The sequence below is a fragment of the Seriola dumerili genome, unplaced genomic scaffold, assembly GCF_002260705.1.
Source record: "Seriola dumerili isolate Sdu_G_001 unplaced genomic scaffold, Sdu_1.0 BDQW01000493.1, whole genome shotgun sequence".
In the NCBI taxonomy this organism is placed as follows: domain Eukaryota; kingdom Metazoa; phylum Chordata; class Actinopteri; order Carangiformes; family Carangidae; genus Seriola; species Seriola dumerili.
Genome location: NW_019174748.1, coordinates 883415 through 897727, shown reverse-complemented (window position 1 = coordinate 897727; position 14313 = coordinate 883415). Strand labels below are relative to the sequence as shown.

General features: G+C 40.6%; 2 protein-coding genes across 3 annotated transcripts in view; one reads left to right on the top strand and one right to left on the bottom strand.

Annotated features, from left to right (window-relative positions):
* The window catches only part of gripap1 (GRIP1 associated protein 1), a 40901-nt gene extending 36991 nt beyond the window's left edge, over positions 1 to 3910 (bottom strand). For both annotated transcript variants that reach the window (XM_022763926.1, XM_022763927.1), the window contains exons 1-2: positions 3749 to 3910; positions 966 to 1032 (exon numbers count right to left, since the gene is read on the bottom strand). In XM_022763926.1, the coding sequence (XP_022619647.1) occupies positions 966 to 1032; positions 3749 to 3796 (115 nt within the window). In that variant the 5' untranslated portion in view covers positions 3797 to 3910. The remainder of the gene's footprint in view (positions 1 to 965; positions 1033 to 3748) is intronic.
* A 1190-nt stretch (positions 3911 to 5100) lies between these two features.
* The window catches only part of LOC111235449 (tyrosine-protein phosphatase non-receptor type 18-like), a 19813-nt gene continuing 10600 nt past the window's right edge, over positions 5101 to 14313 (top strand). The window contains exons 1-4 of the mRNA XM_022763913.1: positions 5101 to 5315; positions 13295 to 13403; positions 13590 to 13666; positions 14062 to 14157. Coding sequence (XP_022619634.1) covers positions 5244 to 5315; positions 13295 to 13403; positions 13590 to 13666; positions 14062 to 14157 — 354 coding nt within the window. The 5' untranslated portion in view covers positions 5101 to 5243. The remainder of the gene's footprint in view (positions 5316 to 13294; positions 13404 to 13589; positions 13667 to 14061; positions 14158 to 14313) is intronic.

The following is a 14313-nucleotide window of genomic DNA, read 5'->3' as shown; positions in this document are numbered from 1 at the left end:
TTGCCAGTCATCACAGTGTCACAGGTTATTACAACAGCAGCCTTGGCCAAGTTTGAGTTTTACGGTATTTTACAACTGCTTTGGTGAAACTTTCTCAACAGTTTCAACTGAAACATTTCTTCACATGTGACTGAAACACACTAATAAATCACATGACCTCAGAATGCACACAGTTCATGTGAACATGAGTTTAAATGATTGTTACTAAACACCCAGATCTGAATCAGTTCAATGTGTGGTTTCAAACTTTCCTCCGTGACTTCACTGCAACATCATTAGTCATCACCTGCTATAGCAGCACAGCAACACCATTCTTTCCTGTTTTTACTGTGAAATGCTGTAATGTCCTCACTTTCTGTTGCTGTCAAAGTGTACATTTTTGTCTCATATCTCAGTAACTTCTTCAAACGTTCACTTGGACTCAAGGACAAACTGATTAGATTCTGCTGGTCAAAGGTCAAGGTCATGGTGACCTCATAAAACACTTTTTAGCCATTACCCAAGACTTCACAGCAATTATGACAAAATCTCAGACGAATGGTTCATATTTCAAATGACTCTGGATAAACAGGGAAGTAACCTGAAACTAGTCTGAGTGGCAGAGGCAGACAGCCACAAGGCAGTAATTCTACTTTCTTTCTTCTCTGCAGACAAGAAGTATAGGTGTGGAGTGTAAGGGGAAGGAGGGTAGAGGTGTTTATGTAGATACTGGGACTGAACAAATTAGTCGCTTAATCTATTAGTCAATCCACAAATGACCAGCAACTACTTGTCCAATCGATCAATCGCTTCTCTCTGTCATATGTCACAGTAAAGTGAACATGTGTCGGTTGTGGTCAGACAAAACAAGACGTTTGAAGAAATCAGCTTGGATCCTACAAAGTTATGACTGACATGTTTTTTTTTTTAATAAACCAAATGACTGATTGAATAAATGAGAAAATAATCGCAGAGAGATGCTTTACCTGCCGTGTTCTTCCTGAGATCATCAGACAGCTGATAGTTCTGAGTCCGCAGCTCCAGCAGCTGAGCCTGCACACACACACACACACACACACACACACACACACACACACACACACACACACACACACACACACACACACACACACAACATTATCACATTATATCATTATCATGTTTAATTAACTTGCCTTCACTGTGCTCTTAAACCTGAATCATTAACTTCAGGTCAGGAGTGAGGACTCCTGCAGCTCCTCATTCAGCCACTGACTGAAATGAAACGTAAACTTAATCTAGTGTGAACAGAGTCAAACACACAGCTCAGTGTGTTTCACTACATTTCAGAGAGAGAGAGAGAGAGAGAGAGAGAGATGAAGACAGACAAACTATCCAGTGATGCAGAGTTTTACATACGAGCTCCTGGTGTCTCTTACACTGTGTTTTAATAGAGATCACAATGATATCCTGAGACTCAGAGCTGATCTGAGTATACATATTTTAAGGGATCTCTATCAGCTAAAATAAAGTTGATCAAAATCTGATCCTTTCTTCTTTTTTTTTTTCTTCAATTCAATTCAAGTTTTTATTTTTTTGATCATTTTGACATTATACAAAAATACAGATAACACAAATAAATGTGACAGCAAAATAATTTACAGCTGTATAAACTGAAAGTGGTGGTCAAACACAACATCAGCACCAAAATACTCCTTTATATTTTGTTAACTAGTCCCTGTTCCCTCTCTGAGAGGATGCACCTTTAATATACTGTATGTCAGAAAAGATGCAATTTAAGCCTCTTTCTACACTCTGGTTTATATGTGGGTTCTTCCATTTACATGAAATAGACCTGGCTGCTAAATAAAACCTTTAACTGCAGCCCAAACCCTACTATATTACGCCCTGCTGACATGAGAGACACGAAGTCTAACAGAGGGAACTCTAGTTGTTTGAGCCACTGTTCAAGGTTTTTTTTTTTTTTTAACAGTCTCTTTCCAAAAAGCCAAAATCCAATCCTTTCTTCACTGAGCTTTATTGTTTTCTATCCACCTCAGCTCACTGTACGACAGCCAGGCTCTACACTGAGCAGTGGGCTCCAAATGAGAATTCAAAAACTGGAAAACTATGCTGATTTGCTGAACTCTGGTGATGAATCTGTTCCCTCTCATTATCAAAGCTCAGTGTAGAAAACCTTCAGGTTGCAGCTTGTTATGTTTATCTGGCGCTGGCTGTCACAATCACAGGTTAAAATGACAAATGTCTCCTGCAGCAGGTCACATCAGCTGTCACTAATTAATGTTAATTCAGGTTAGAATGAACCCTGTTGTGTTTGCCTGGTTAGTTCACCGTGTTTGGACTGGTGTCAGTCGAACCCTGGTGCAGACTAGATAACAAGACCAAGACTGATCTGATAATCAATCTGCATAAGCAATGTGTACAGCACATATAGTGTGAAGGATTTTGCTGTGATCAATCAGTCAAAAATCAGGTAAAACTGCTGTGTGTTGTGTTTGTATCCTACTCTGTGTTCACTAAAGCAGTAATGAATGTCTCTTACTGTCTGTCACTAATAATAACACAGTAAATTTGGAGCTTTATAATATTAATAATACTAAAAACTGATTAATTATTTGTGACACCAGGGAATATAAATGTACACAGACCTGTTTTCCTCACCTTGCTCCTGGTAATGCAAGATGAGAAGAACAGTCCAATCAGTGAGTTACCTGTCAGACTGTATGACTGTCAGTGTGAACCCAAATCAGACCAGTACTACCAGTAATCATTTCTGTCCTTTGGTCTGAACAAAATGAACCGGACTACAGGGGCTGGTTTCACAAAGACAGACTCTGACTGTATCTTAGATATAACAAATAGTCAGACTTCAGATGGATGTCTAAATTCACTGCTTTACTTAATACATATACAATGATATAACGCACAGTAAAACTGCAGCACATCCTGCAGGCTCCATAATGACCACAGAGCTGAATCTCACCTCTGAACCTTCATGAGGTTGGGGCTTGCTGCAGGACTGTTGGTTAGACCGCTATAGTTGTACCCAGGTGTGCTTACCCTCTGCATGTAAACACCACCAATGTCTGCAGTGAGCATGCTAACAGGTGTCTGTGTGACGGCACTGAGCTGTAACCCAGCTCCTCCTCTGCTCCGTGTCTACACACTGACTGAACCCCTGAGCATATGAAATGTTTATTTGTGTGACTGATGCTGTAACGTTACATTAAGCCACAGACAGACGACTCTGAGCCCGCTGTTAAACACACACTGCTGGGTGTGTTAGCCCGCCTCAGACCCCGTGACTCTCATCAGGGCGAGTGTCCCGTGGCTGCGAACATGTCAGCTAACCGACAGACAGAAAGAAGTGTTAGCAGCAGGAAGCTAAATCCAGCCACCTTCTCTCTGGTTTCTTTCGCTTCTTCCGGAGGAGGAGGCTAAGCTATGCTAAGCTAGCTCTGCCCGACAGCTGTGGACACTGAGCAAGCTGCAGTGGGTTGTCAATGAAAGCTGCTTCTTGATCAGTTTATTATCAATGAGACAAAATACCAGCTCAAACTGACCGACACCTCCCTGACATTATTAAATTACACCCGCCAGCCCCCCTCCCACCCCGAGCTAACGCAGGACACCGTTAACTACTCCCACCCTTTAACGACAAACGGATAGCATCAGTAAGCTAACGCCCCTGACAGGTGTTCCTCAGCAGTGACAGCTACCTGTGTGTGAACCCACCAACCTGAAATAACCGCTGTCTTGTTTTTCTTACCTGCATCCGATGAAACTCCTCCTCTGACAGCGCCTGCGACATAGCCATGTTTACCTGGGCTGCTAGCTAGCAGGCTAAGCTAGCGGAGGAGACGGAGCAGCTAACAGAGAGGAGTGCAGTACAGAGGAGGAGACAGGACAGAGCTCTCACTCTGACGCTGTTTCCGAGAACCGAGAATGAACTACACGGTGTTGTCAGCTGCAGAGGACGGTAAACCTTCAGGGTCTTCTGCACCTCTGTTTAATGGGTAAACGTTGTGATGAAGCACAGACACTGGTGGAAGAAGTATTCAGATAGTTTACTTTAGTAAAAGTAAAAATACTATTTAATTTAAAAATACTTAATGCCCTTGTCATTGTAGCAGAGATAGGTGTATTTTCCTCTTTGCCATAATTATGAATCCTAACAGGCAACATTAACGTCCATGTTTGTTTGATTTGTCTGCTATTGTTAGACATCTATTAAGTCTAATAAAGGCAAGTTTGATTGTCTGAATTCAAATGACACATAAAGCAATTTAAACTAGGTGAGTCTGTAGCCTTTGTATTTGATTATATTGCTACAGGTACACATCAGGTTATATCAGGTCAGGTGTTACATTAACCTGCCAGGTAGGGTCAGGCCCAGAATGTGATTAGATGTGGCTTATTGTGTGTAAAAGGTCAGTCTAGTACTGAGCTTTCTAGGTACAAGTGTGCAAAACTGCACCTTTGCAGGGCTAATGGCGGAATCTAAGCTTTCTGTTTGAGGTGTATGAGACTTTGTGGAAGTGTGTGATAAAATATAACCGAACTTGCTTTGATCAAGGTGTGTGGCGTAATTAGGTGATGATTTAAATGATAAACAGCTGCAAGAAGTGACTTGAAATAAATGTATTTCAAGGTGAACCTTGGTGGCCTGGCCGCAGCTGACATCTTTTGCATTTTAACGGGGACGATTAGGTCGTAAAATTCAAGTTTAAAATTTTAAATTGATTCTTAATGATCCGGTTTGACTTGCACATCTGTTTCTGTGCACTGCCTGCAGACACACACAGGTGGCGATGGCAGTCTGATTAAAACTGCCCACAGTCTGGTTCATTCACATGTTTTGTGCTCTCAGGAAGGAAACATCTTTCTGACTCGCATTGACATGTTACAATTCAATGACATCATCAAGTTGCCATCCTGAACTTTTTGCTTTTTCTTATGCCATTTAAAGTTTCTTCCTTGTTCTCCTTTGTACAGAGGGAGAGAGAGAGAGAGAGGTGCATAATTACCTACTGTTAAATCATTAACTAACAGGGGTTAAATATAGAGACAGAACTGAAACACACAGAGACAGAGGTAAAGAGAGAACTAAGAGAGAGAGAGAGAGAGAGAGAGAGAGAGCAAGAGGTTAATTTCAATTTCAGTATTGACTGATCAGACTGCAGTCACAGCTCTGACAGAGTCAGAGGAGGTCGGCTCAGGTGCTGGATGTTTTCTGATGTTTGCTGGATGATATTTGATGCGACATGGAGCTACTGCCCTCTCTGCTGTCCACCCTCAGGACACTGGATCCCGCCACTCTGGCTCAGGAGTACAGCGTGAGTGTGTGTTTTCGTATACCTCTGTCTGCGTGAAAATCCAATTTTAGAGCTTTATATCATCACTGTTAGGAAGTTTCAGCAAAGCACAGGTTTAAATATAGGTTTAGGTTGTGGTTAAGATAATTTTAGGGTCAGGACTCATCATGTTCTCAGTGTCGCAGAGCAGCGCTAAGACCAACATGATGATATTTGACAAAAATATTTCATAAAACAAGAAAAAGTTTGAGTAACTGTAGGTCAGATTTGAGGGTTGAGCTTGGCACTGATGGTACTTCTGTGTGTCACACACTTCACTCATATAACATACAAGGCTCTGTGTGTTGTAGCCTCTTATGTTACACTACTTTTCATCTGTGTATATCTGCATGTGTCTCTCCACTTGTTTTCTGTGGATTATTAACTCACCCAGTGTTTCTTCGGCCAGTCTTTTCCTGTTACACACACACACACACACACTGTTGAGAAAAAGACTTTTACTTTCCTGGAAAACCCTGCTGGTGTTTGCTTCTGTGTGGTAACTATTTACATGAGCTGCAGCTTTAATCTGATAAACTGAACTGACTGAGTGACATCAGGCTGCTTTGTGTAAAACATGCAAAGCTAAACAAAGTCTGTGAGAAAGGTGTGAATGCTTTTTTTATATTAGACACCATATGACTCAGAGTGGTGACACTTTCAACTTTTTCTTTTCCAAAACCATTGATTCCATAATTAATTCTCTCCTTCTAGTCAAAAAACTAAAGCCTCTCCTATTATTCTTGGGCATCTGTGATGCCCCTGTATACTAAGCCCCTCTGTCTCACTGACCCTCTCATTCTGCACATTAAAGGACGCAACTGCCAAATTCAAGCCTTCGTCAAGTCCTCTGGATGTTATGAGGTTTATATCAGTGTCGCTTCCACAGTTGTGTCCGTTGTAAACAGCTCTCTGTCTGCCTGCTCTGTTCCTTCCTGTCTTAAACATGCAGTGGTGAATCCTCTTCTCTTGACCCTCTTGATTTTAAAATTATTAGACCCATGTCCAAGCTACCACTTTTATCTAAAGGTTTAGAGAAGGTTGGTAATTTCATGAATAATAATAAAATCTTTGATAAATTTCAATTGAGTTTCCGTTCACATCAAAATACTGCAACTTCCCTCATAAAAATTATTGATGATTTTTTACTTTTGGTTTAGTTTTTAACCCTACTTGATCTCAGCTCAGCTTTCACTCATTCTGTTTTATATAATTGCCTTGAAAAGTGGGCTGGTGTCAGGGATACTGCCTTAGACTGGTTCAAATCCTCCTCAGTGATGCCTCCTCCTCCTCCTCCTCAGCAGCCCTGCTGACCTGTGGTGTTCCCCAAGGCTCCATCCTTGGCCCCCTCCTGCTCTGGGTATATATATATGCTGCTACTGGGACACAGCAGTCAATATCAATGTTATGTAAAAGAAAAAAAGAAAAAAAAAGAAAAAACACAAGTTACAAAAATCATTCAGTCATGTTTTTATCAACCGGGAAGCATCTCAAAGATCAGGTCGTTGATCTTGAGAAAGTCATACATGCTTCTATATTGTCTCAGTTATTTATCATTACCCAAAAATTGTTGAGCTGTGTGTTGTTGAGCTTTTTGCTCTGTGTTGTTCACCACTTTAGTGAAAATAAATGATAATGTTATTGTCTTGGACAGTCACCTCCACATCCATTCATCTATCCATCCATCCATCCATCCATCCATCCATCCATCCATCCATCCACCAATCCATCCATTCATCAATCAACTTTTTGTGACTGAATGAATGAACAAATATTTTTTGTGTCATTCAGTTAAGGGTGGCCTGCCCACACAGGCTTACACTGTTCACACATGCCAAAGATATCACATCAGATATAAACTAAATCAAAATGAGTGAGTGGGTTTGAACTTGGTGTGCAGGTCCTTTAATGTCACCGCCTCTTTTAGCAGTTAACTGCATGCTAAAGCTAAGCTAACCACGACTAAACTACCTGAAAATACACTTTAAAACATGGCGGAGGTTTAAGCACAGTTGACATTTGCTCCTTGTTGTCAGTGAATATGAGAGAAGAAACAGGATGGACAAGATGACCGTATTAGGTGGAGTTATTCAGTCTGGAGTCAGAAAACAAAGTGTGTATCTATGTACGTAGGTGTGAGCTTCAGCAAACTGTAACTATCACCCTGTAATACTGCAAAACTGTTAGGTAAAAGAGTGCAAGGTTCTCAGCACTGATGTGTCCTGCTTTTGTTTTGTTGTCACTCTTTTTTTTCTGTGACTCTCAGTTATAGATGTGGGAAGCCCATTGAGTTGCCAGCTGTGTTCACACTGTTCTCAGTGTCTGTCATTAACACTGATTCAACCTTCTCTAAGGGTTCGGTGCTTCCCCTCATTGTTTTGTCCACCTCGCACAAAACAACTCAGCTTATTGTCATACCAAAGACAGTTAGAGTTTCTGATTCTGTATAATATAATAACGTTTTATAGTTAGTTAGAAATATGATGAAGGACAGTGGGTTTGGGTGTTTGTTGGTTAGTTAATATTGAATTTAAACAGATCGTCCCACTGAGGTAATGATCTCTTTTAAGACACACCATTCTCCATATCACCATAAAGTGCAGACATAATTATAAACATAGACTGTACAATGGACTACTGAAGAAGAAAAGCAAGACGTGTTTCTGTACAGAAATACCAATTTATCTTTACTCTTGGTCGCAAGGTGTTTCACATGGCTCTAGTTTTCAATATTACCAAAGTTTATGCCAGCTGCACCATTGTATTATTGCTTATAGACACAGTGAATAGAAAAGGACCAACAATAGAGCTTTGTGGGACACCCACACTAAGTAGAACCATTTGGAACTGCTGCTGGGGTTCATTGTGAATGGGCAATCATAAAACAGCTTACTGGACTGTTCAACAGGAGATTTAGTAAAATATCATAATCAAGTTGCCATCCTCATGGAGCTCAAATTTTAACCAAATTTCACAAAATCAGCAAATAAAATGCCATTAATTCTTGTTCCCATCCACTACTGTTATGTGAAAGTTATTATCACTAAGTGACTCCTGTGTGATGTGGATGAAGTTGAGAATGATATTCATTTTAAATTCTACTGTCTATTCTAGAATGATCTTCGAGTTACACATTTCCACAGTGTATCACAGTATATGTTTATATGGCATATAAGACATTTGATATCTCTCAGTTTTTGTTAAATGTCTGTCATCAGCATGTGAGAGTGTTGTATATTTAAAGCAGACGATGGGACCTGGACAGGAGGAGAAACCCGACAACACATAAACGGTTCAAAAATTGGTTCAAAACTTATATACCAAGAGGCTCTGAATAGACATGTGGCCGAATAGAGGTAAGAAACAGGCAGAAATAACCTGCAGGGTCCAACACATCACACACACAAACACACACACACACACACACACACACACACACACACACATGCATACTGTGCATACAGAGGAAGTGTCTACGTGACATTAGTGACCATACATTCTGTGTCTCTTAAAAAGCAGCTTTGAAAGTAGTTGAAATCTCTGAGAGAAAGCTAGTAAGTGAACAATTACTATTTTTCTTTTGAAAGATTTTTTTTTGGCATTTCTGCTTTATTTTCTATTATAGCGATAGTAGAGATAGACGTAGACGAAAGACGAAAGTTAGGGGAGAGAGAAGTGCAAGAACATGCAGCAAAAGGCCCGGGCTGGACTCAAACCTGGGCCGCTGCGGTAAGGATTCAGCCTTCGCACATGCTACCCTCTCTACCAAGTGAGCTACCAGACCTCCCCCAACAGCTACTTTTATTACTGTTTCTTACAGATTTCTTCTCAGAAACCAACTTTCATACTCGCAAAAACATATTTCATTTACTTTATCCAGTGTTAGAACAGAAGACATTTTTAATAACATCTAAAGTGCTATGAAACAACCGGAAATATTACTTAAAACATTTAAAAAAACTTTAACCTCCTGACCAGAAGTGACCCACAATCAGACTTTTTAATGAGAGACCGACAATCTGATCTAGGATCAGATTTCAGATTTTGATCTGTGCGCACTGGACCTACAGCAGCCAGACTGGGGATCAAAGGTTAGTGGGTCATACAACAGCTATAGTAATAAATGATGCACACAGAACACCTGATTTGTGTGTTTTAATGGCTTATGTTTAGTTGTGTTGCTCAGAGGACCCCACTCTACACTTTACACACAGACATCTATATTCATTTTTAAAACTTCTGATATGACAGCAAGATTAATGATAACTGTCTCTCTCTGCCTTTTAAATTCAGATTTATAAAGTGAGAAGACTGAACAGTGTTTGTGTTCTACCTGCACTGAAGTCTGTTGTCTGAGTGCACACGTCCCACATTACATAATTATCATTTCCTGTTTCCTACAACTGTCACTTTTCAGACGATGTAACAAACTGAGGAGTTTATTTAATGTCAGTAACACAACAGGTGCTTTGTTTTATAGAAACATGGGTTTTTACACCTTCTGTGTAGCTGTCATGGAGGTAATAAATAGAGTTTGGTTCATATCAGACACACTTGTATGTGTGTTTTAAGATGGGTCTGCAGGCTGGCTGTTTGTTCCTGTGTGGCAGTGGAGGTTAGTTAGTCAATAATCCTGCTTCCTCATTCTCTCCCAGGTTGGTTCATTATTAACTCAACAGAGCAGCTTCCTTGTTGTTGTTCCTGAAATGGCTCATCCAGTAAAAGTGTTGAGACTGAAACACGGCACTGAGATCCTGCTGAGCCTCAGACTCATCTCAGCTTTCAGTAAAAGTGATGATTCTCCATATTTTTCTTCTCTTAAGCAAGCACTGAATGTCTCATCAGGTCATCTGAGCCACAGAGCTCCAGTGTTTATTATTAAAAGACATCAGTTATACTCACTGTGTCACCGGGTGACATGTTCCTTCATCACTATTAACACACAAAGTTTATTTGACTCAGCCGCACACACACCGTCCTGTTGCCCCAAACACTCACTACAGCACCAAATGTGGATTAATCCGCTGCTGAAAATAGTCACCACAACTCCTCTAATCTGAACTAACAGGTTGTTTTTTTCAAACCGCTGATTCGACCCATTGGAGTGTCTCCTGAAGTAGTGCCCCTATGGCAGCAGGTGAACCAACTTGTCATGGTTATGATAATAAGTATACAAGCAGACTGTACCAAGAGTGACATACCTACCTTTGTCGCCATGTTTACTATAATAACAGTTATGGCTTGGTTAGATTTAGGAAAAGGTCGTGATTTGGGTTAAAATAAGTACTTCCTGAACATTAGACGATGTTTGTTGTCATGGTTACAGCAATAACAACAAACGATCATGGATGATAGAAACAACATCAACTGCTACTTTCACATGGGAGTCGAACACCGCTCTCCTGTATCATATCCATCCATCCACCATAACCTCCTCCTGACATGGACTTTGTCTCTCTTTATACTACGTCTCCGCACTTTCCCTTTGCTGTCATAATTACTACGACCACTAGATGACGCTTAGCAATAAAATGTAACTGTGGGACATAATAACCTGCAGCACAAATGACCTATGGGCTCGTTTTTTACGGGAGATGTTTTTAAAGATGAACTTACATACAGAGTTGCCATGATGCTCAGAAAAATTAGTGTGTTATTTTGTTGACTAATGATGGCTGATGAAGGTCACAGTCAATGACAATAAGTCACAGTCATGTTACAGTCATGTAGAATAGATGTATCCTAAATAACAAACACACAGGTGAACAACTTTAAATTTTCCTCTTCTGCAGTGTTTTATTTGAAGTGTTGATCCATAAGAAGATGAGGCTCTGAGCCTCTCTTCTGATTGGCTGACTGTTTGCTGAGCGATCCAATAAAAATATAGCAGATTTCAGGTAAACACTCTGAGAAACCAAATCCTGCAAGGTTGGGTGGTGGGTCCAGGTGGGCGGGGCTTGGGATGTGGCTGAGGGCAGTGACCACATTGTTGTGACATCACAAAGTTACAGAAGTCCTGACAGCTCAGTTTAGGGCTCAGTTTCTGAATACAGGCTGTGTGCATTTCTCTGTGGACTGAGCTCTTTGATACTTTCACAGTATCAATACTGAACCTAGACCTGCTTTATAATCAAAGAAGACATTGGCATCTACTTTTATACTGTATTGGACTTTTAAGGGAACTGACACTGCACCTGGCAAGGAAATCAATGACATTATGAGGAGGGGGAATCTAGTTCAACACAAAAACCAATAAATAAATAAATGAAGGGAGACATACAAGATAAAATCTTTTCTCAGGGGCACTGTGACTGTGTGGTGCTTCAACTACAGAGTATGACTGACCACCGGCTTCTGCCAGCGAGCAGCTAAAACAGGAAACAGGTCAATTGAGTGATCACACACTAACACACTGTGGTTTTCACAGTGTGTTAGTGTGTGATCACTCAAAGTGTGTCTGTGCGTACACATGAAGACGAAGACAGTGTGAAATGTGTCAAAATGAGGATGTTTCTAAAGCAACAGAGGTCGGTGGAGTTCAGCTCTTCTGTTCTGTTCAGACATTATCACTGGCATTAACCTGGTTCCAGGTCACACTGGTTTAGATGTGATGCAGGTTCACATCCACAGGAAGCTGCTCTGCTGTGGTTGGAAATAAATGGTCAATGGGCAACCAGCGGAAGCAGCAGAGGCCTTTGAAGGCATCAGATCATAATTTCAGGGTACTGTCATGGACGTCATGGATGAATCATCAGAAACATGTTCATCAACACATTCAAAAATAACCCGCACCATGTTATATACCAAAGAAGAAGAGGAGATTGTTTAGATAATCACTGGCAATCAGAACTCTCACTATATTATAAGTTAACATCTGATGTGTACTTACAGGTTCACTGTCTGTCTTGTAAATATGTGTATACACACACATCATCTTGCAGGCTTGTCTTTTCTTTCCTATTAATGAAATAATCTCTTTGCACCAGATTTTAAATATACATAATATATATATATTAAAGATTGTTTGATTGATTTATCTTGGGCCCTCTGACTGTGCAGGTCAATAATGACTTAATCAGTGAAATTAATGAGTCAAACCCAATTTGTATAGATTGCTGCTGAATCCTCTATTCATGTGTTGTATGGAAGTTTCAGGCAGCTGTACCCTTCAGCCTGGAAACCACCAATATACAGTCTGAAGCTGTTCTTTTTTTGTTTTGTCTTTACTCTAAATGGAGTTGTCTTCATGGTCTGTCTCTTATCGTCCAAAGCTTTTGATAGACAGAGTGCACCTTCGCTTCCTGCACAGAAACTAAATGCTATCTAAACCTGCATAAAATAAGTCATGTCTGAAGATTGTTCCTCTTTACAGCCTAAACAACCTTTACCATTACTGCTCTTCCCGTGGCAGATAAACATGCTTTATCTTCTTCCTCTAATCAAACTCTCTGTTTTCTTCATACGTCCAACTTCAGCTTCATTGTTTGATTGAATTTGTTCCTCCATAATTATCTTTTCTTAATTATATCCACCTTGACTGTGATAGATAGTTCATTGTCATCAGAGGCCTGTTCATAAGCACCTTTTAATACGGCCGTTATTACACCTGAATCTGAGGCGGCAGTCCACGTAATTACATTTCAGCTGCTTCACAACACATACTTTTCTCTGTTTGTTGCCTGATTTATTTAGTTTTTTTAAATGACGTGGTTTCTCCATAGTTCACCTGAAGTCCTCAACCTCAATATCAGAGCAACTGTTATTGTCCACCCGACAGCAGGAGAGGAAGGGGCCCCTGCTAATAGTGTTGGGGCCCTGGGTACTTGGTTAGTTCCACTACCCCCCTCATTACTACACACCTTATCACCATTTTTTTATTTATCATATCATGTAAGATATGTCCTAGAAATCTGTTGCATACACTAACTGTCTGCGTGTGTGTATGTGTGCATGTGTGACAGGTGGTGCGTTCGAAGACCTTGTCGTTGAAGAGAGATCTGGGTTTGACCACTGAGGTTGGAGCTCTGAAGGAAAACATCAAGAAGAACAGATACAAAGACATCCTGCCATGTACGTGCACGCTGCCTTCACTGTGTCCTCGCTTCCTTTCCTCATTCCTTCCCTCTGCCCCCCTTGTGTCCTTCCTGTCTCATCTTCAAATTTAAGATGATCTGCTACTATAAACAGAGGGAACTGTTTCGTGTGTGTGTGTGTGTGTGTGTGTGTGTCTGTGTGTCTGTGTGTGTGTGTGTGTAGATGACCAGTCTCGGGTGGTGTTGTCTCTGCTGACCTCAGACTCTGACTCTGATTACATCAACGCGAGCTTCATCAAGGTAATGACTACTCCTTTTCCCTCTTCTTCCTGTCTTCATCTCATGAGGAACAACAAGAAAATAAACAAAAACACAGTGTTGAGAAAATAATGTGATGACAGATGAGAGAAGTTTCAGTTTAAAGTCTTTCATTTGGCGCAGCATTCAGAAACCATCACAGATTAGCAGCCATGGAGGTAAGCTCTTACTTCAGTGAGTTACAAAAAAAACTTACAGAAACAACTGTCGGCTGAAAAGGCTGGAAAATGTATTCATTAATTATTTATTCAATTGATCTATTTATTAACTTTCCCTTCACTAAGTTGTCTTATGTGAGTGCATTAGACAAAAACACACTGGTTGTCGTCTCTGCTCTCTGCGCTGCTGTGGCTGTAATGCTAGTGTTTCTCCTGCAGGGGCCGTCAGCAGACAACCGGTACATCGCCTGTCAGGGTCCTCTCAGCTCCACTCTGATTGACTTCTGGAGGATGATCTGGCAGCACGACATCAAGGTCACATAACGCACAAGATCAGCCATTACTGTAATGTCCAATTAATGTCCAGGAATTAGTCTGGGTCTTAAATACACACAAAACAATATACAGTGACTAGAAATGGTTTAATTAGGAAGACTGGCATCAAATCAATAATGTTCATCATCATCAGAT